Below are 23,542 nucleotides of genomic sequence, written 5' to 3' on the forward strand. Positions count from 1 at the left end.
TATCATATAGGTATTTCAATTAAATAAAAAATATCGATATATAGAAAAATAGCGATCCGGCCCGGGTGCCAAGCATCAGAGCCCCGATTTTACCCTAATTTTTCAATACAGCGCTTCTTCGATTTCTTCAAATCTGCGATACGGATTTGTCAAAACAGCTGATGTTCGTTCGTCGTCAACAAAATGACAACGTATCTATGTCACGATACGGGTTACGATTACGGTACGATTGCGATTAGTATTTTGGTATCATAGCCCATGACTTAGTACTAATAACATCTGACGACGTCTTCGAAAACCTTCAAAAATCATGGGGGGCACCAGACCATTCTGAGTAGCTATATGTATTAAAAATAAAAATATTTTCTTGCTACAAATAATACGTCGCGTAACATTTCCAGCAACTACTATTTTAAGTGTTTTATTGTTATAATTTTTTTTAGCTTAATTTGTAGCACCTGCACAAGGTCAGCTGGGAGAGAATGCCATATGGCATTAAGCTCGCCTTTTTGTACAAATCATTCTTATGCGTATGAACTAAGCCGGAAATATTAATATCACACTCATGATACTATTATGACCAATTGAACTATTAATATTATTCAATTGTTTTTGTTTATAGTCATGATTCTTGGAAACACTAGACCATAGTGTAATGGCGGCTCTAGTCATCGCTGCTATTCTTTCATGTGTGTGAATGATAAAATAATTTAGTTTTTGTAAAATTTGTGTATTTATCCGTGACATATTTATTGAAATGTAACAAAAATATAAACGTGCTTGTTCATTTATTATTTTGAAGACCTTATTTTCCCTTAGGTAAGTAAAATCTAGTGTTTAGTCCACAAATTTTGTCGCATTCGCAAACCTTTGCGGGGCGCGTCCATGAGTAATATTGTGGTTTACTTTTTATTCTTGTGAATGGATAGACAAGCTACACTGTGATTTGTGCCCCCTTGACCCTTTTACATGATTTTGAATAGGAGATGTATTGATAGAATGTAGTCCTTACATTGAGGACAGGTTTGAAACATTCTGGTTATATCCTAAGAATTTCTTTACTACTCAAACTGAAAGTGTTATAAATAAACAGTTAAAATTGGTATACAAGTTCAGTCTCAGTGTATCCAGAATAATATGTATCCAGATAATAACAATGAATGTCAATCATACAATCATAATTTCTAAATATGTGTTTCTATTTGCAGAAGGGCAATAAATAAGCAGGATGTCGAGTGATGAGGACAAACCTCCTGCGCCTCCTGTGCGCCTCACTAGTAATAGAGCCACTGACCGAGGGGACTCTGTGGCATCAGTGGACATGAGGCCACTGCCAAAAGGTATTGAGCATCTCAATAGTGTCTTATTCAATCATATAGCAGCACAACACTTACATACCATAAGATTTTAACAATAACTTGTTGTATATTCATATGGCACTACCAAAACTTTTGGTTTGTACCTTATTAGTATGCTACCAGTAACTCATTGTGCTCCAACTTTATTAGTGTCAACATATATTTTATCCAATTGTTAATTGAATCATAATTTCTCTTTCAGAACCTGATGATAGTGGTGATAGAAAAAAGAAAACACTAAAAGCAAAAATTAAAGGCTCTAAAAGTACCGCCCATAATGATAATAAACCCAATATTAGCTATCCAACAAATTTTGAGCATACTGTGCATGTGGGATTTGACGCAGTGACTGGAGAATTCACAGTGAGTATCTATAATTATGTTAGTTATACAACATTGATTAGAGATTAACACAGTGTCTGCATAAACCAAATGTTTACTTTGCACTTTTGGAAAAACCCATGACACATCACACTGCCTTGATGCAATCTCAAGCCACCCCTCTGAATTTTCAAATACCTATTACTAAATCAATATAGACACATGTTCCTGTAGGGCATGATGAATACTCATTCATTTATGTCATTATTATTCAATACAAATATTACAATAGTGACCAGTAAAGGAACAAATTATTCATTACTTAATCTAGACATCATTAGGTTGATATTCATTTAAATATCTATAGAAAATTAATTTTCATATTAGATGATTCATGTGCACACCCACTTTGATATTACCAAAATATCTTGATACCTGTATTGTTCCCGTGGATGTTGTCACAATTATCAAGATTTATTATTGATACTAATCTTCAAAAAGATTTCGTTAAAAAATCTCAGCTATCAAATGTGCAAAATTTGGTTATGCCTTTACACAGTGCCTTATAGCTGCTTTGCTTTCTTTTGCAAGCTACATATTGATATACCCATATTTTATTTCGTTTCTTTTTAGTATTAGGTAGGATTATAATAATATGGCAATGAAACCAAAATAGTTATTTGAAAAGAAAACATTCAATGTTTTTCTTGGATTTATGATATAGACTGCAGCTGTAACTTTATATTTAGATGACTAATGAAAGCAAGGGAAGCATGTTTATTAATAGATTGTGATAATCTAGTATAAATATTTCTATTTGAAATTGTAATATCTCATGGAATGTTTTATAAAATAGAAGCCACATCTTATATAACCCAACTTGTAAATTATGATGATGGCGTGTATCTAATTTAGTTGTATTTTAGGAATCTCTTATTTTAAATATGGCCAAGACTGAATATATTTTGATGTCACATAATTGAGTTCCATGTATTACCGCTTTTGTTTCAAGCTGCCTATGACAGTAAGTAATAGCTTGTATTACTGAATGCCTTTGTGTTTTCTGCAAATATGAAGGCATTTCTTCATAATTTTGTATATTTATTGTTTTATAAATACTTATTTTTGTACTTAACTCCTATAGATCTCTAATGCTGTATGCTTGTATGTTGTTTTGAATACTTGGAGGGTTCTTTATAATAGCATGAAAGTTTTTTTTTTGGTAAATGGAAGTGCATTCAGATAATTTAAATTCAATGATAACTCAAGGTTAATGCTGTATTCTTCAATGAAGAATCTATAGAAGTTTACCTTTATGGGATGGTCTCAACTCAAACATTGCATTTTATTGATGTTTTACTTGTATGGCCTGGGTTTATGCTTTATTAAGGTTACACTTTTTAACAATAAAAAAATGTATACACATTAGTATTTTCAAATGCTATTATTGACTTTGCACAACCATAATTTTGGGATGATTGTTTATGTTAGTATAGACTCCTGTTTTGCATCATTGCATGCTCTGATAAAGTATTTTATATCTTATTTATCTATTTTGCTCAAGTACTTTATTATTTATATTCTGTTTGATAAATGTATCAGCTCTTAAATTATTTTATGCTTATATGCTCCTTCAAATGTGATACCTATTCTTCATAGTGTGTTAGACATCTAGCTAGTTATCTTTAATGGAAATCTGTCACCTGTTTTAAACTAATCCTTATTTTATTTTAGATTTTTAAATAATGTAATTAGTTCTATCCATGTATAATATCATGTATATGAGTATATGTTAGTCAAGCATGTTCTTAAACAATATTCATATTATCCCTAACAACTTGCGACCGTAAAATCTGTATTTGTTCAGATAAAAAATCATACAAAAGTCGGCCTTTCTGCAGTTGTTTTGTAAATATACAACTTTGACAAGCACTGACTGCGTGCGTGAGCGTATTAAACTACAAATGACTATTGAGATTGTGTTAAAACAATGTTTAAATTAACACTAGATCTATCCCAGCTGGCAATGCTGCTATTATTTATTTAATAACCTGGTTGTCTTATTTTTTAGCCATAACCGGTGGCCATAGTTGAATGTTAGTGATCCCTAGATGTAAATTGGTGGTTGTCCATGGGTTATGTGTCACTGGCTCCAAAACTGATATTTTTTGTAATCTTTAATATTGATGTTTTATGTTTTTTATTAAAAAAAAAGGAATATTTTTAATTTTATGTTCGTTTTCGTAAAGGGAATGCCGGAAGCATGGGCGCGGTTACTGATGGCTTCGAACATCAGCAAGCAAGAGCAGAAGAGCAATCCGCAAGCCGTGCTAGACGTCCTCAAGTGGTACGACGCCTCTGCGACGCAGCCGCCCCCATCCAAATACATGACCTCAGCTCAGATGCACACCACTCATTCCGGTAAACACTATTAACAATAACCAGTAATTCAATATCATTCAATATACACACCATTTCTATAATGTGATGACTAAACGCCTAAGCTACGCGGCTTCTATTGAAAAATTCCTTATTGTCGTGTAACAACTGCCCCAAACTAACAGCTAGGAAGAGGGACAGATGGTGTTATCTATACCAATCTCATGTCAATGACGATATTGTATTGCAGTTGCCAAACTTATAATATGAATGCTAAAAAAGGAACCATGTAGGCAACGTAAGCAATCCCCCATTAGCGTTGCCGTTCCTGTAGTGAAAAATACTCATAAACTGAACTCGGACAAACGTTACTTCGACATTACGTTACTCCGACACTATTGGATATCGACATAACTTTATTCTAACAAAAGTAAAACGCCTTATGTTTTTTAACGTTTGTCGGAGTTCAGTTGTTAGCCAGAAAAAGTTCTGGGTGGCCTCCACAAAAAAGAATGTCATTTTTTATTACGCATTAAATAACATGACCAAAACTAATGGTTCCCAACTCCATCAGGCTCGTCCGTATCGAGGGTGTCTTCTAGCAGCCCGTCGTCGTCCACGCCCACCGACACGGAGCACCCCGAGCCGCCGCCTCCGCCGCCGTCCCGGCCCGACCGCACCAAGAGTATTGTGAGTCTAGTTGATATTCCTAGTGAACATAAAGCTTCAACCACACCAACGCGTGCTGATCGCCATCGCCGGCGTGATCACGGCGCAATCATAGGGAAATAACAGGTCGCGTTAACTGTCATGGGTCGCGCAACCTGTCGTTGGCCTTTGATCGCGCTTGCCATGGCGATCTGCTCGCGTTGGTGTGGTTGAAGCTTTAATGCTGTGTAACCAAAGTATAATAAACTGAATTACAACTTTGATATCTGGCGAGCCTACTGAGACGAGGTTATTTCGAAAAAGATTATCCGAAGTTTCGAATGTTGCCATCTCTCTCATGTAAAACGAGATGCCAATATGAGCAACCTGGCAGATAAATTAGAAAGTACGTAAACATGGTTTACGACTTTAGGAGTAGCCCTGATGTACCGCAGAATATTCATGGGTAAACATGCGGAAGATATACTAGTACTTATGAGGATTCTCCATAAATAGAGAAATCAAATAATAATCTCTGTAAATGATAATAGCGAAGACCGCTTTCATCTGTACGTACTTGGTGTGGTCCATTTATCCAAGGAATGACCGAAGCGGCGAAGACTAGTTTCTAAAACATATTTTTATTCGCCGCTGAAGTAGCTCAAGTATAAAACATACTTAAATTGTAATGCCAATGTCATCTTAATGTTATGTGGTTGATATTAACGCTTATACCCTGTTCTGAGAGTCGTAAATCGCTTGCAGTATACAAAACCAATAGAGGAGGAAGAGGCGCCGCCGCCGCGACCGGCGCCCGCGCCCGCGTCCCCGCCGCACGTGCCACACCCCGCTCTCACCACTCATTCGGTCAGTATACAACTGTTTTTTAATTTAGTTACTTAATTATGTTGTTCACTTTAATAGGTATTGAAACAAAATGAGTCACGAGATTTTTCTTTTTCATTTTGTACATTAATGAGATTAAATCTGCGACTAATCTGTAGGATTAACTAAGGTATGCAGAAAAAATAATTAAAACGAGAGGTAGGGGTTAATCCTATCGAATTGGCGAATAGATTTGAATATCTCAATTGTGTCTCCACAACCTGTCTGGCCAGCATGGAGGCTATAGAGAGTGTAGACCAAATACTTCATTTGCTTCTGGTTAATTCTGGTCGTACAATACCAAGGCTAAATAACCGGAGTCTGTGTAAAGCATTCTCGAACGATCGTCAATCTAACCGTCGATTATACTGAAATAATTATGCCCCTTGTAAACAAATAAAAAATTTACCTCGATCTTTTCGTCAATTAAGTTCTAAAATAAGTAATGTGTGCGCCAATCGTAAAACTAAGCTCTTGAACGTATATGAAAATTATCTCCAGATTTAACGTCCATTGTTAAGTTCAACATCAGAGGGCTAAGTGTGAGTTTACATCAAACGTCGTCACTAGCGAGCGCATCAAAAAAATATATGAAGATTTTAGTTCTGCTCGCTGTACAATCCGTCATACTTTTAGGCCCAGAACACACAGTGAAACGCAATTGCAACGAAACTGCAACTTCTAGTTACTTTTGAGTTGCATCTAAGTTTCTGCCATAGATTCCGTTGAGAGACCACACATGACGCGACCATTTCAAACCGGTTTCAAACTGGTCGCGTCATGTGTGGTCTCTCAACGGAATCTATTATAATATATTCTGGGCCTTAATGTCACTTTTTACACAGTCGACATCGAATGCGTTTGACGTAAACTCACACTACGCCCCCAGCTCTATCTTTTCAAACCTAATTCCCCGTATTTTAATTCATTTGTAATTCATTCCCCGTATACAGATATGCAGCAGAGCGGAGGTGGGCAGCGGGCCGGTGCCGCTGGACCGCAACAAGAACCCGGCGGGCGCCGCGCCGCACACGCCGCCGCCGCACGCGCCGCACCCCCCGCACCCCGTCCACCCGCCGCCGCCCAACGGCGCGCCTGTTACTACCGAGACTGGGTAAGAACTAAACCCTCCTTGGGTTTTGTTAAGGCGGGTTTTAGAATCGCGCTGATCGCCGGCGCTGACAGATCAATATGTATGTAATGAGGGCTATCGTTTTAGCGCTCACCAGTTGGCGCCACTGTAGAGTGAGGTCCTGTCACTTGCTAGTAGCTGGCGCTGGCTGGTGAGCGCTAAAGTGGTAGGAGGACTATCGCATTTGCACTCATCAAGATGGCGCCACTGTAGAGTAAGGTCCTGTCAATCGCCAGGGGTGCCATCTGTTAAGTATAAAAACGATAGCCCTCATTGAAGGGAACGTTCCTGAGTGACGCTGATCGCTCGGCGCAGACGTTTCATACATTTCGGCTGTCAGCGCTGACGGTCAGCGTGCGTCAGCGTGACTCTAAAACCAGCCTATGTGCCAGTGAGTCAATGAAGTTGAGCTTTTTTTAACCACAATGAGGAAGCTCTAAGCCTGCATCTCACCTGATGAATAGTCATGATCAGGCCGAAGGTGGAAGCGAGCTTCATCTGGTATCCTCAACCAGAGAAACTGTCAACTGCCGGAACACAACAATGCTGTTAACATTTTTTTTTTTTACTATTTCTTACCACAATGGTAAAGTTCTTGGCCTGCATCTCACCATCCAGCCAGATAGTCTTAACACTTGACCAGACAAGCCCGCAATCTCGTCCGTTTCGTTTACTATCCTATCCTAAATAAATACATATATTGGTCGAGTCGGTCACAATGGCTATAAACATAATAAAAGATCGTGAAATGAGCTTGTCTCAAAATCATCTTTACCCATTTATTTCAGCTCCGCCTTTAAAATATTTTCATTTTATTTTCTCGTACTTATACACTTCTTTTATTTTGCAGAAGAGCAACCGGTCAGCAGCAAAGGAAAAAGAAAATGACAGACGAAGAGATATTAGAAAAATTACGAACAATAGTCAGTGTGGGTGATCCAAATAGAAAATATACGAAAATGGAAAAGATTGGTCAAGGGTTTGTATTTGAATTCATAATAAATATCCTCTTGTAAAGATTTGGTTCTGCTGTCAACTTAGGAATATTTTGAGCGTTCTCCCTGCAAATATATTTTTGACTAGCTTTCCGCCCGCGGCTTCGCCCGCGTGGAACTTTGTCTGTCACAGAAAAACAATATCGCGCGCGTATTTGCTCACCGTTTAGACCTACCCTGGACTACGACAAACATTTTAAAACCAAAATCAACTCAATCGGCCCAGCCGTCCTCGAGTTTTAATCGGATAACAGCTGTACATAAAAGTGACGTCATAAAAAGTTACGAAGACATAAAAAAATGTAGCCTTATTTCTCAACAAGCTATATTTGTATACAGAGCGTCGGGAACGGTGTACACGGCGATCGAAACGTCAACGGGGATGGAGGTGGCCATCAAGCAGATGAACCTGAGCCAGCAGCCGAAGAAGGAGCTCATCATCAACGAGATCCTCGTCATGCGGGAGAACAAGCACAACAACGTCGTCAACTACCTCGACAGCTATCTTGTTAATGAGGTATGATGCTCTAATAAACTGGTGTACTTTTTTATGATTAGAGACGTCGCACTATGTTAGATCTGAAATCCGTCATAAGGCCCTGTTTCCGTCAAAGCTCAGAGGAGAGGCGAGGTGTATGAATAACCAGATGAGCGCTACGTGTTGTGGAAATGACGAAATCTGACTACAACCCTATCGAGTTAAGGCACTTCGCTGAAATGCGACTCTCCCCCACTTACCTGTCGATGTGACGTCACAACCGCCAGGTACGCAGTCAACTCGACCGGGTTGTAACTAAAGATCTAGTGCGTGAACTACGATACAAATTGCAAGCAGGGCTAGCAATTTTTTATAGAAGTTGTCTTGAAATTATTGACTACAATTGGTATCATTAACCATCCAACGTGGCGATGTGTATTCTCCAAATTTATATTCATTTACTTAATTCTGTCCTACAGGAGCTATGGGTAGTAATGGAGTACCTAGCGGGCGGTTCTCTAACGGACGTGGTGACGGAGACGTGCATGGACGAGGGGCAGATCGCCGCCGTGTGCCGCGAGGTGCTGCAAGCGCTGCACTTCCTGCACACCAACCACGTCATCCACCGCGACATCAAATCTGATAATATCCTGCTGGGGCTCGACGGGCAGGTCAAGCTGAGTGAGTCGCCAGTTGTAACTAGCAGGTGGTTCACTAACGGACGTGCATGGACGAGGGCAGGTCGCCGCCGTGTGCCGCGAGGTGCTGCAAGCGCTGCACTTCCTGCACACCAACCACGTCATCCACCGCGACATCAAGTCCGACAACATATTGCTGGGGCTCGACGGGCAGGTCAAGCTGAGTGAGTCGCCAGTTGTAACTAGCAGGTGGTTCACTAACGGACGTGCATGGACGAGGGCAGGTCGCCGCCGTGTGCCGCGAGGTGCTGCAAGCGCTGCACTTCCTGCACACCAACCACGTCATCCACCGCGACATCAAGTCCGACAACATATTGCTGGGGCTCGACGGGCAGGTCAAGCTGAGTGAGTCGCCAGTTGTAACTAGCAGGTGGTTCACTAACGGACGTGCATGGACGAGGGCAGGTCGCCGCCGTGTGCCGCGAGGTGCTGCAAGCGCTGCACTTCCTGCACACCAACCACGTCATCCACCGCGACATCAAGTCCGACAACATATTGCTGGGGCTCGACGGGCAGGTCAAGCTGAGTGAGTCGCCAGTTGTAACTAGCAGGTGGTTCACTAACGGACGTGCATGGACGAGGGCAGGTCGCCGCCGTGTGCCGCGAGGTGCTGCAAGCGCTGCACTTCCTGCACACCAACCACGTCATCCACCGCGACATCAAGTCCGACAACATATTGCTGGGGCTCGACGGGCAGGTCAAGCTGAGTGAGTCGCCAGTTGTAACTAGCAGGTGGTTCACTAACGGACGTGCATGGACGAGGGCAGGTCGCCGCCGTGTGCCGCGAGGTGCTGCAAGCGCTGCACTTCCTGCACACCAACCACGTCATCCACCGCGACATCAAGTCCGACAACATATTGCTGGGGCTCGACGGGCAGGTCAAGCTGAGTGAGTCAACAGTTTGATAATTTTAATTATAGCGATGAGGCAGCAAGGTACCGCCATGCGAAGCGTGGACTAATGACCTTTTGAAGGTTGTCAGAACTTACTTTATAGTTCCAAAATACTGGACTGTCCTGTCGATGACATTGACAGTGGGGCGCCACCGTCAATACCGGATCGCTGGTTCAGATTTTTGCCATGTTGGAAACCATATAGTTGAACGATGGTAGCGCCCCCCTGTCATTGAGTTTGGTGGGACAGTTCAGCGTGGGTCAACTATAGTAACATATTGCTGGAACTCGACGGACAAGTACAACGTGAGATCACCTAGCAAGGGTAGATGGCGATTGCATGATAAGGGGCATTTTTGCACTTCCTGCACACTAACCACGTCATACACCGCGACATCAAATCTGATAATATCCTGCTGGGGCTCGACGGGCAGGTCAAGCTGAGTGAGTCGCCAGTTGGATAATTATAGCGAGGGTAGATGGCGATTGCATGATTAGGAGCGGAGCTAAACCTTGTTGTGCTTTTATTTGGAAATTAAAGTACTGAGCACGAGTTTATTTCTCTTGAGGATCTTCGTTGATTGAGTCTGGATTCTCCCCACTCTGTGTTGATTAGGGTAGCTTAGCAGAATTTTTCCCTAAACAATACGTAATAATAAGCCGTTTTAAATAACTTAAATATTATTTATTATCTATTTGAAACCTATGATATTATTATTTACCTAAAGAAACCTTAAAGTTTCTAAAATGGATAGTGTTTCAAATTCCTAAAATATTCATGTTGTTTCCAGCTGACTTCGGGTTCTGTGCACAAATATCACCCGAGCAAAATAAGCGAACTACAATGGTCGGCACGCCTTACTGGATGGCGCCTGAGGTTGTTACGAGAAAGCAATATGGACCAAAGGTATGCATTTATTGACTGCCATAGCTTTATTTCGAACTTGTCTGGAATGAACTGTACTTACAAAAGCGAGTACCTGCGGGGCTTTTTCATTTATTGGAACTCTTACTTGTAATAACTTTTAACATCTTGTGTCCCTTTTATTTATTTGATACTTTATCGTTTTTGTGTACAAGAGCCTATCAAATTATTGTTGTAAAAACACTAACCCAATGAGGGTTTTCGCGATTGAAAAATCCGCCAGATGGCAATACGTAGACGCGAGGTCCAAATTGTGCGTGATTGGTGGATTTTGACATATCTGTCAATGTCATGTCAAAAATAACCAATCATGCAGCATTTGGACCTCGCGTCTACGTATTGCCATCTGGCGGATTTTTCAATCGCGAAAACCCTCATTGAGAACCTCCTCCTTTTGTAGACTTTGTAGTCGGTTAATAATAGCTCCTACTCGTTCGTAGTAACCTACTCGTAGTAAATAGTTTCTAAGATGTCATAGTATTAATTTCTGCCGTATCGTCATCAGTACAGTCAGCGTCAAATAGTTCGTGAAACCCAAAGCGCCAAAAAGTTGTCAACACAACCTTATTCCAATTGTAACAAAGACGTGTTGCGAACTTATTGGCTACTTTGGATGTCACGAATTATTTGACGCTGACTTTACTTCTACTAAATAAACATTATTTTGCAGGTGGACGTGTGGTCGCTGGGCATAATGGCGATAGAGATGATCGAGGGCGAGCCGCCGTACCTCAACGAGAACCCGCTGCGCGCGCTCTACCTCATCGCCACCAACGGCAAGCCCGACATCAAGGACAAGGACAAGCTCAGCGCCGTGTTCCAGGACTTCCTGGACCAGTGCCTCGAGGTCGACGTCGACTGCCGCGCCACCGCGCTCGACCTACTCAAGGTAAGCCCTTAGGTTTTTCTTGGGCGGCAATTTGTGTTTGGGAACATTTTTTTTTTTTTTTCTTTTTTAAAGATTATTAGTAATTTGTTATTTCACAAATTACTAATACTCCCGCTAGCCCCTCGTTATTAATACTCCCATTTGCTTCATAAATAAATTTCTTATTCATCATGATGAATTTAGTCTAACTTCAATCCCTAGATTGTAAATGAATAGTAGATGTTTAGATAACTTTTAGGACTTCAAACAACTTACGGAAACTATGTCCTGAACCTGAAAGCAACCAACCAAAATACTTACGATTATCGTCTTTCAGCACCCGTTCCTAAAGATGGCGCGGCCGCTCGCGTCGCTGACGCCGCTGATCATGGCGGCCAAGGAGGCGGCGAAGGGCCATTAGCGCCGGCTGCCGGCGCCGCGCGCGCCCCCCACGAACGATACTGACCCATTGTGATAATACCCGTGAAGTATCCCTAGCGAGACGCCTCGAGCGCGTCCCGACGCCGCGAGTGTCGGTCAGTCCCTCCCCCGAGCTATTCTAGGAAGAAAATTAGAGCATTTTTTGTGCGGGTGCCGGCCGCCTAATAGTGACCATATTTTTACAAGGGAAGCGCGGCTCGGCGCCCGAAGCGTAGTGACGCTCGGTAGCATTATTTATTCCGTATCTCTTATTGACGTGTTTCGTTCGACTGTTATTCCGTGGGATCGATTAGGATGTAGATACTAGATAGACATTAGTTACTTAGATACGAATTGAGAAACTACGAAATAATCTAGCTGCGACCGAAGACTGGCAGTTACGTTTAGGTGATCTTGTAAAGTATAAATAGTAGAATACGGTAGGTCCGTTACGTTTAGTACTGTTTCAGCTTTCACTGTGATGGTAGCTGATAAGGAAGCGGTAGGCGGAAACACTTCAATACAGAGGCGAGGGGCGGCGCCCGTTGAGCGATGGTGACCGAATGATGTTTGAGTGAATGAATGGGTTACGCATTTTCATTAGATACTTGTGTATTTTCGTAACAGAAAATTAAGTAAGATGTGAAAGTAATATTTTAACACATAAATTTTATTATGGAGTGACGAAATTACGTAATATTTATATATTAATTTTTAACGTATTAATTATATTAATGATTTGTTGGCTTCTATTTGCTTACTTGCTTATGGTAGTTAAAGATATTAAGATAGTTTAACCGGTGTATACAAATTATTTATTAAATCGTCGGATATGACTTCTTATTGAGATTATAATTGAGTCGACTTTTATTATTTTAGTCACGCATTATTTCTATGGTTGATAGGTATTTTTTAGATCAACAGGCAATTATTATTACTTTGAATTTGTTTGTTTGTAATGTTTTGCGACTGATGTTTGTTAGCCTGCCATTGCATTGTGAATGTATGCATTGTCTTAAGCCTACAGCAAATATATGATCCTATGTGTCATTTACGACGCAGATAACTGCGATATAATGTAATTTCGCTTTGTCATTTCCTAAGTATTGTCTTGAGTGTCGGAATTTGTATCCTGTTTTACCTCAACTCTAGTTTCATTCTGCTTCTAGTTAAACGATATTATGCAAATGATTCCTAGTTCTTTTCTCATATTTCTATTTTAAAAGCCAATTTAACTTCCACATGACAGGTTTGTATATTTGTTGAAGGCGGCCTATAAAATATTTTAATTGTATCATGTATTGTTAGTCATGAAGGTAAAGCATTTACGTAGTATTAAGTTTATAAAGTTTATAACATACATTGATTATGAATAGCAAATTCACCATAATGGCACAAAACTGTATTTCTAAGGTTTCATTGACGAATCCATTCAGTCATCAGAAAAACGACATTTAGATAGATCATGATAGTTGTTTTATCATCTAATTACACTTTATATTACGACAATAGTAACCTAGTTAGTACCTATTTAATAAATATTTCTAAATACAGCTACATGAAGTATTTTTGCTTTTATATTAAGACTTGCGGTCTCTCTGCTTTATTGTTTAGGTTGTGCCGACAGACGCTGTTAAATTTTATTTTGTCGTGTATTTACAGTTTTATTGGTTATAAGGTATGAGTGTTGAGCGATGTGCGTTTGATGAAGACTTGTTTTGGGTAGGATGCGCGGGACATTATCTCGTCTGCTGTAAATAGTACAGACACAGGTTAGAAACGAGTAGTTCACTCATTGACAATATAAAGTGACCAATTAACGCTATTTAGTCTGTGCAGTCGTTCTAGGTTGGTGCAGTTATTCACATCCTTTTTTATTAAGTTTTGGCACTGCATATGCTACGATTAACATTTAAACGTAATTATTTTTATTGTAATGTTATAATAAATATAATTTCAACGGAGTGACGTACCAGTTTACGCTAATTTTATTGATTTACGGCCTAAAATATTTTTAATAATTAATCATTGATCGTTTTGGCCTATCGCTAATACAATTATTGAAGAATATTAATTAAATGCACCAACCAAAACAACATAAAATACTTGTGCAATAATGTAGAAATGTAAAAAATATAGCCAAATCTTCAAGAGAGCTTGAACAAAGTTATTCAGTATCTATAACTAAAATATAAATAAGAAGTGTATTAACTATGTGATCATGAAAATGAATTTGAGTATGGATTAGAGTATGATAAGTTGAGAAAGTAACTGTAATTATGAATATAGTTTAAGTTGAAATGTATTAATACATGTAATAGGATTATTGTACAAGACATTTAATGTGATTAGAACATTTTTCATGATTTTGTCAGTTGTAAAACACCAGTGCCATGTATGAGCAACTTGTGCATATTAATTACAACCATACTATAATAAAAGACTCACCATGATCATACTTTTGTTTTATTTTTATAAATACAAAAAATATTTACTGTTTTAATTTTAAATAATGTATGCATGTCCATGAAGTCGTTTTTTATATGAAGGGTTGCATTAATGTACTTATACTAGCCAAGTATAACATTAGTTAAAAGGCGACGTTTTAGGGGTTCGGTTCACCTAGCATAGGAATAGTCTTCTTCGCTGGTGTTTAGTGAAGTCGGCCAACCGTGCAATATTTTTATGTCATTCGCTTCATCGACTCTGGATAGCTCGATTGAGGAAAACAATATTGTAGGTATACTGTAAATGTAGGTAGTATATTGGCTGGAATCCTAGTTATGAGTGATAGGAATGTTTGTCGAAGCCACTATGATGGCAAGAATTTGAATTATGAATACGAAAATGCGTATCTACTACAGACATATACAGGGTGGAAACGATAAGTGATCTCACTCGATTATTTCTAAACTATACAAGATATCGAAAAACTGATTATTGATCCTTGAAAGTGCTTCACGAGCTTTTTCAAACGGTATCAGTAAATTCAGTAATAGGTTACAGAATTAACTGGATCTATCCGAAAATTCAATGTTTTCAGGCTTCATACTAAATGTATGCAAGCCACACAATATAAGAAGTGTTAATTTTTTTTTATTCAATAATAAACACTTAAATTGAACTCCAAATTGCATTCTTATTTAAAAAACATTGGTTTTAGGCTTTACTTGCTATAATATTATCGAGACATGAGTGCCATGACTGTGGCAGTACTAAATGTATGGAAGCTGGTAACATTGAATTTTTATTTTGTATAGTAACTATAGATCAAGTTTATTTTGTAACCTATTATTATTGGTACCGTTGGATAGAGCTCGTGAAGTACTTTCAGGATCAGTAACCAGTTTTTGGATATCTTGTATAGTTTTTAATATTATATTGTGGTTTTACTAAATGTATGGAAGCCGGAAACACTGAATTTTCGAATAGATCCAGTTTATTTGGTAACCTTTTATTGGTACCGTTGGATAGAGCTCGTAAAGCATTTTCAGGATCAGTAATCAGTTTTTGGATATCTTGTATAGTTAAGAAATAATGGAGCGAGATCACTTATCGTTTCCACCCTGTATAGCGCATAACTGAGCAAGTTCCTGCGATAGTGAAATGGCGTGGGAGGTTTGACGACTGACAAGACGTAACAGAGTAGTCTAAGCATTTTTTTTAAATTTCGCTGATGTTTCATGTAACAAAAAAAAACTCCTGCACCGCTCCACTACCGCAGAAACCTACGCAGACCTGCAAATATTTGAAATATAGAGTAAACATGCCAAATAAAAACAAGAAGTGCAATCATTACAAAAATATTTATTAAAACCTTCTTCAGTTTACACTTACATTACGTAACAAAAACAACGCTGAAAATCGATTTGTACTGATGCAAGCATAAATTTTATCAAAACAAAAAACGAAACAGATTGTAAACTATGACTCGTTATGGTAACAAAGCAATTTAATAAATTATTTACTTATAATGAATATTATTCATTTATCTTCTATCTACTAATTATATTATTCACATGTATTACAAACTGAATATTAAATGCTGACACGGGTACCTACTGATAGTTACAGTTGTTAATATCATTTTAATTAATCACAAACGTAGGGTAACAGGTAGGTATCATCATTGTAATCATAATATAGATCGCCAGGTAGATTAACGGTAAATGACTATTAAAATTCAATCGGCTTACAAAAAACAAGTGATTGTTAATTAAGCTGCACATAAAGACGGAATTTCACAAAAGAATATTACATTCAAAGAAACTTTATTCTAGGCGGTACGTGTACAGGGTACGCGTCCGTGATAGTACATTTTTATAAAAGCACAAAATGTAGTAATAATGAAATTTTGTTATATTTGTAATTTCATCGTTTAATCACAATTATTTTAGTCTTTACGTTGTTCAGCCGGTATGAAGTCCAACGACGCGGAATTAATGCAAAAACGTTTCTTGGTGGGCGCCGGCCCGTCATCGAACACGTGTCCCAGGTGAGCGGAGCACTTGGAGCATCGCACCTCAGTTCGCACCAAACCTGGCCGTGTTAAAACCAGTAATATATTTGCTCCAACTTTTATTTAGGAGTGTCCATTCACCAACAAAACCAGTTATTTACACAAGTTTTATATTTATAAAAATGAATGATATGGGCGCATCCAATATGATGTTCTTAGAGTTGATGTGGTGAGGTATTGTAGTCGCCGTTGCAGAGTCCGCGCGGAGACGTCCGTGGCAGCATCCGAGGTCGGGAGGGGACAGGGCGGGTGGTTCAGGGAGAGGTGAATGCATATTAATGTCATGCACATTCCACAACAGTTAGATGATAATAGATGACATTGAATTCCATTAGCAAATGAAGACGAAACATTGTTACAAATAAAATATAATAGATAGAGTTATTATGTGTGCACATGTATTGTTTGTGACCACCCAACCAGAATAGTGAACATGATAAAATATTTCACAATGGCATGTGAATAAAAAGAGCGGTGCGTATTGTGTTGTGAACAGCGCTTAGCACAATTTTTTAAGATTTTTTGATAGTATTAATGAAGCATAAATAAAACCATACAGATACAGAATTACCAGTCGAGGCCGACTTACGTTTGTTGTGGAGAGACAGGATTGTATCGGATTGTGGTCAAAGGTTCAGGGAGAAAGACAGAAAACAGATAAAAAAACGCATTAGCACCAATATCCATTTCCCAACACCAAAAATAAATTAAGTTGGTAATTATATTGCTTTTGTTTACTAAATCTTTAAATATTGTTTTGAGCATATCTTAAAATTGTATGTTTCATATACCTACCTAATAATGTAATAAATTAAAGTGTAATTGTATATTATATTACATAAATTACATAATATCCGTATTATAATAATATAATTATGTACACAAAATAAATAAGAGTAATTAGAAATTAAGTTTAAAAATTTAATCAATCAATCATCATCACATGGATTTCTACAAAAACTAAAAAAAGGATAAATTATGTATTTCATTCTATGTGTGAATTAATTTTGAATAAACTTACCTCATATTATAGTATACAAATAATCAAGCAAAGCAAAAGCAGTATGATTTATTGATAAGTGTCAATGGATTAATGGTGGACTTGCTCCTTGTAAGGCAATGCATTTATAAAACATTACTTACATGCAAAAAAGTTTAATTAAAATAAAAATATAATGCAAAGTGAATTATGATTTTAAAAAATGTTACACTTTAGACATGACATAATATACATACATTAAATCTGTATAGTTACCTACTATTATTTTTCAAAATATCAATATTGTTTTTTTTTGGTTATGAAGAAGATATTATTATATTTATGTGTACTATAGAGTGTGTGGAAGAAAGGTTCAAAATTTAAATGGAACCACATTAACATTGTTAGCCAAAAAGATGTTCTTAGGCAGTCTTTTCTTACATCATCATATCCAATAAAATGTCTACTTTTTTATCTAATATGCATCATCATATTATAATTTTGTGAGATATCCTTAACATATTTTCCTCAAATAACAATTGACTAGTTTGTGAAACTGGTTGAACAACATCTATTTTTGGATGACATTTGATTTTGATCCTACATCTTCAGTCAGAATGTAGAATTTTATGATCAAATAATAATATTAGATTTTATACACATCATATTAGACAATGGATATAAACTGGTCTTCAGAAACTAACATATTTTTACAGCCGCACCCACTCTCATAACATTCTGTATAAAGTATTTACAGGAATTTAAAATATTATGTGCTTTTAATATTAGTTCTAGAAAAATTAAATCTTTCATATTGATAATAGTAAAATAGTGAATGCCTTGCACAGACAACATGGCATCAAACATTCCATATAAGTAGTGTGTGTGTAGTATAGTTACTTTAAATAGGTAACAGTAAGGCTATATCCTTACTTGGTAAAGGAAAAATAGTAATACATATTGTACTATCAATCAAGGTCATATAACAAGGTATTGAGAATATAAATGTCATTGGAATGATTTTTAAAATTGTGTTCTCTGTAAATATACCTACACAATGTAGAATGGTAACCACACAACTTGTTTATAAAAACCAATCAATGTCATCTATTATTCTTTGGCAATGGTATTGGCTATGCATGGTTTACTTCAGTGAAAAGGACTAAATGTAAACTGTACAGACAAGATACACAAACCTTCTGTATGATATGACTGACTTATCAACATTTATGAATAGAGGTATTAGGCAGAATTAGCTGATGAAATGATTTATTATTTTTACTGATTTCACAGTATGTACTTACATGCTTTTTAATAGAATTACACATACAGGCTATCATAACAAAATATTATTATGGATGCCATTCATAATACGCAAGATCTATTTTATAAGAACATACCTGCACTTGTGTCCTGGTGAAGAGTGACCTTCTCCTTGGCAAGCACATCATTGAAAGCCGGCCAGCCACACCCAGAGTCATATTTAGTTTTAGAAGTAAATAAATCTTGTCTGCAGACTACACACACATACATGCCATCTTCATAAAATTTGTTGTAACATCCTAAAACAAAATCAGATTATTTATCTAAAATTATGTCTGATAAAGTAATATTTATCAGATCTGAAACCTAAAAATGTTATTTATGCTCATGAATAGTTAATTATATTACTTTTAAATTTTAACATGATATTGAATTGATATTATTTTTCATTTATAATTGACTAGTATACTGTAATTATATTTTCAATTATCTCATTGTTACTAGTGCAATTATACCAAATACTAAGAGAAAGTATGTAGGTAGGTGCTAAAATAATGAAGCATCAATTAACATTTTTATTTACTAAAGGAGGTCAGCATCAATGAAATAATTAAAGCTTTCACTTCATAAAAAGCAATTAATTTGTAAAAGTAGAGTAACCTTGCACTTGATTTAAAGGAGTTAATGAATGCTAAAATGTAAAAGGCTTACAAACCTGTGTAAGGTCTTTCAGTACCCGCTTCTTGTGTGACATGATATTGTATTGGTGTCAGACGTTTCTTTAGCGACTCTTTATCTTCCATGGCTCTCCAAACAAGCGCTAAATGAACAAACCAAACGGCGTTAGACGATATGTTTGAATAAAACTCTTGGCACCGTTCCAAGATTACTACGATGGCGAGGTGTTTCCGTGTTTAAATACCGATACACACACATGCACTGCGATGCTAACAAAAATCACAAAAGCCGTCTTACCTGTTGTAAAGGGATGTCTCAACTGGATACTTCTATTTGGTTGTAGAATTTGTCTGATTACAACGATAGGTCTCAGTAATAAACGCATAACTTACATTACCTAATATGTTATCTTAAATAATTACGCAATATGAAATGTTTAACTAGAGTGATAAGATAAATAGGACAGTAAATTCCACCTTTGAAGCCCAAAAAAAGCGATTTTTTAACTGAATTTGTGTCCGATCAGTGTTGCCAGTCGGGTCTAGTCAGAAATTACCAGAAATATAAAAAAAAGTAACCTTTTTGAATAAAAAGTAACCTTCATACGGGGAGGGGGGGGGGGGTGCGGAGCGATGTTTGTGTAAGGTTGTTCATGGATGGAAAATGAATACAATTGATCATCTAAATACGAAAAGTGACCAGTCGTATAAAAACGTTTCATGGATTTGCGTTTTATTATCGAAAAACATTCGCTAAAACTCATTTTTTTCAACACATAATAAATCAAATTCAAGTTTAAATGCACTTTATGACATAATTTTTAAATTGTCACTATTAATATTTTTTATTGAATAACCTGTAAAGTTAATTCTACAATTTCTGAAAAATCACCTAAAAGTAACCTTTTCATTAGTGTAACCTAAAAGTAACCACAGCAGTTCAAAAGTAACCAAAAAGGTTACAAAAGTAACCTTCTGGCAACACTGTGTCCGATGATGACTGAATTCACAGCGACACAGATATGGATAGATGCAGCTTGTCAAAAAATTTGTATGAAGACGAGCGTGCCACTTTTTTAACGTCATTAGTGTCATTTTAGCGAATTTTAGTGATTGCCGCAACGTAAAAATAATCGTATCATCGTACTGCATTCGCAAAGTCATCGAAAGATATCGTGTAACTCGTATCGAAAAAATTAATTCCGATAAAACTGATATTTTGTTAAATTTATAGCTAGTCTGACTGTGGATTAAAATAATAAATGTAGCGTTAAACGTCATTCTATATTATTAATTTTCTTATTAATTTGCAAATAATATTTTTATTGTGCTTAATGTATATCAAAGTAATGATCGTTATTCCATTGTGTTAAATAGTACTATTAGTAATTCATACCTACCTAATTTCATACTTTTAAATATACTAGTACTTGACCTAGTTTCATAAAATAAAGACCAACTCTATGTTTTTATTTTTAATAAATGTAAAATGCGTAGTTTTGCCAATGCGTTTTGTTTCATAAAGCTAAGTCAGGTACCTAGTTTTGAAGATATTTCGATAAACGACAAAATCCAGTGCCGTTGTATACTAGACGTATACTGCGATCACTGACCTAACTTCTTGATTTGTATAATTTCGATGTTAAACAGTGCACTCTGTCATCCGCGATCACTGATCTAACTTGTTTTATAATTTTTCTACTGCTACTTTATTCTAATTAATTATTTGTTACTTGTGCTGTTATTTACAATTCTCAATCCGTAAATAATTTCTTCTTTCTACCGTGTTCGTACTACTGTCCTCGTAAAATCATCGTAACCGATTATTGCAATCGGATGACATGAACATCACTCGACCATGTATGTCCATTTGGACATATCGGAATGACACGCTTTGAGGAGCAACTTGCTGTATCTACTCTAATCCATATCTGTGCACAGCGATGATGTAATGTCACTGTCATGTTTTGACATTGACAGTTTTTTTACAATACTTTTTTCAGGCTAAGATCAAAAATCATTCTGCTATGCCAGAGTGTGCCAGAGGTCGTGGGTTTGATTCCCGCTGTTTAAACGTAATATTTTGATTGTTTGCACAAATACTTTGTTTATATTGGTCTGATGTTTTCTATCTGATACGCTGTCTAGATTAATTCCGTTGCGGGTCCAATGACGGTTTAACTTTTCCCCGGGACAAACTTGACCACAGGATATGGAACTTGACCTTCACTCGTTGGGTTTTTATTAGCGTTCAAGCTGTAGATCTTGGCAACACAGGAGTTGCAGCGGTGGGAACGAGAGGTGGGAACGAAGAGGTGGGAATAGCCCCGTGTCTGCGCTGACGACCTATGTTGCAGAACTTGCAGATTGTTGCAGATATAACAAGAGCGAGGTGCGAGGTAAGGTAACTGCCGCATTCGTTATTTTGAACTTAATGTGGTGTTGTGTTCTATTAACCCTTATTCAAATGCGAGCTGGTATGCATTTTTTTTACAAAGTTGAAGTGGATTTTGGGTAATTGTGGGTCACTTATTTCATATTTTTGATCAAAATTTATTAAAAAATAGGGGAAAGGGTAGTTTTTTGGGTGGTAAATAATTTACCATTATCCATTCATGACTACAAATTATTCAATGTTGGTGGTAAAATAGTTACCATTGTCCGTTTTGGTATATTTTTTGTTCTTGACTAGTGACTTCCTCTTGGTTCTACCTATATTTTACTAAATATTTTGGGAATGAAATAATATTGTTTTTATAAAAATAAAATTTATTAATATTGGTCAATATGCTTACAGTTATTATGCTTACCTTGAGTCTGAAACTAACAATAAATTCACTAATTACGTAATGTCAAAACGTTACGTAAACAGTTATCAAAATGACTTAAAATTTCTCCAAATATTTATTTAGTTTTATTTGTGCATACAAAAAACAACAGTTATTTTTATATAATCATCAAACTTTTGTCAAGACGGGATCGGACAGTGGTAAACTATTTACCACTTCTTTAAAATGTCTAAACCATATGAATAAATCAATTGCAGACGCTGCCTATAAGTGAGACTATACAATAAATGTTATAGTTTAGGATTTTGAATCGAAAAAACACATCAGAATTTTCGTTGAACAAAGTTTCAAAAATACCAAAAACGCGCGCTAAAAACTTGAAATTTTTCACACCAAAACCGTTTGGTTGACTTTGACATTACCTGACAGTGACAAATGACGTTGAAAAGTTGTAAAATGGCATAGATAAGTAAAAAAAATATTTAAAAATATAAATAAGTGACCACGATATCTTTAAGTATCACCATATCGAAAATTAGGATCCTTTTTTAAAAGTAAACGAAGTGGTAATATATCTACCTTTATTTGAATAAGGGTTAACAGTGGTCAGTGTAATTCCTACGTGTTCTCTCCTCAACTTTAGATGAGCGATAAGTAAATCTTTTAAACCATGGTTCAAGATATTTCAGATACCATCAACTTTCTTTCCCTGGGATTGTCTTGGAAAAACGATAGTTTCTGGCGCTACAAATAAATTCTACAGGAGTGGCTCTACGGAAACAAAACTTTAAAATTAATAAATTATGGAACTTCCCATAATCTGCTTTGTAAAAAATAATCAAAACATTATGACCTTTTCCTCATTAGGTCATCGTTCTAATCATAAAAAAATTAAATACAAAGTTTACCAAATACGTATTTAATTCAGACATTAGATTAGGTCCTACTTAAAAATAAATTAGTAGTTAAATCTTTCTGTTGTTTAAGTTTGTGTATGATGTAGTTGTTTACGCAAGCATCTCTAAAAAAATTTTGTTTCGCTAAACATCTAATAGACGGAGCTCAGAGGTCCCATCAAAGTTGAGACACCTCAACTTTCTTCTTCACCTCAGACTCCCATCACAGCGACTGCTATAAGCAAAGCCTTTATTATTAAGCCAATTCAACGTAATGAGACGAATCCTGAAGTAATGAAGTAAAAAACTCTCATAAGATAACAAATTTATTTTAAAATATTGAATACAAATAACGTAAAATCTAATAGAACATTTGTAAGTAACCACCACTAAAAATATGGGGCAACAGTTAAGCTAGC

At 36.8% G+C, this 23,542-nt stretch overlaps 2 protein-coding genes across 6 annotated transcripts; one reads left to right on the forward strand and one right to left on the reverse strand.

The window, feature by feature from the left end:
- The first annotated feature begins 663 nt into the window (after positions 1-663).
- On the forward strand, positions 664-14,456 carry Pak (serine/threonine-protein kinase PAK 3-like protein). Of its 4 annotated transcripts, none has more exons than XM_028308378.1 (14): positions 664-819; positions 1,209-1,340; positions 1,561-1,721; positions 3,929-4,100; positions 4,633-4,748; positions 5,472-5,573; positions 6,545-6,705; positions 7,574-7,702; positions 8,058-8,235; positions 8,676-8,833; positions 10,188-10,231; positions 10,579-10,694; positions 11,383-11,601; positions 11,918-14,456. In XM_028308378.1, the coding sequence occupies exons 2-14, from the start codon at positions 1,229-1,231 to the stop codon at positions 11,999-12,001; spliced, it is 1,752 nt and encodes a 583-aa protein (XP_028164179.1). In that variant the 5' UTR covers positions 664-819; positions 1,209-1,228; the 3' UTR covers positions 12,002-14,456. The 4 variants fall into 4 exon arrangements, with proteins under 4 accessions (XP_028164179.1, XP_028164178.1, XP_028164177.1 ...); XM_028308377.1 differs by having other exon boundaries at positions 8,676-8,828; positions 10,183-10,231; XM_028308376.1 differs by lacking the exon at positions 10,188-10,231 and having other exon boundaries at positions 8,676-8,877.
- A 1,331-nt stretch (positions 14,457-15,787) lies between these two features.
- SelR (methionine sulfoxide reductase SelR) lies at positions 15,788-19,958 on the reverse strand. 2 transcript variants are annotated; one of them, XM_028308397.1, is made up of 4 exons: positions 19,737-19,958; positions 19,477-19,581; positions 18,899-19,060; positions 15,788-16,575 (listed from the first exon to the last, which is right to left on the reverse strand). In XM_028308397.1, the coding sequence occupies exons 1-4, from the start codon at positions 19,822-19,824 to the stop codon at positions 16,394-16,396; spliced, it is 537 nt and encodes a 178-aa protein (XP_028164198.1). In that variant the 5' UTR covers positions 19,825-19,958; the 3' UTR covers positions 15,788-16,393. The 2 variants fall into 2 exon arrangements, with proteins under 2 accessions (XP_028164198.1, XP_028164199.1); XM_028308398.1 differs by having other exon boundaries at positions 15,826-16,539.
- Positions 19,959-23,542: the final 3,584 nt, after the last annotated feature.

Source organism: Ostrinia furnacalis, unplaced genomic scaffold (assembly GCF_004193835.3).
Source record: "Ostrinia furnacalis isolate ACB-3 unplaced genomic scaffold, ASM419383v2 OfSCF2415, whole genome shotgun sequence".
NCBI classification, from domain to species: Eukaryota; Metazoa; Arthropoda; class Insecta; order Lepidoptera; family Crambidae; genus Ostrinia; species Ostrinia furnacalis.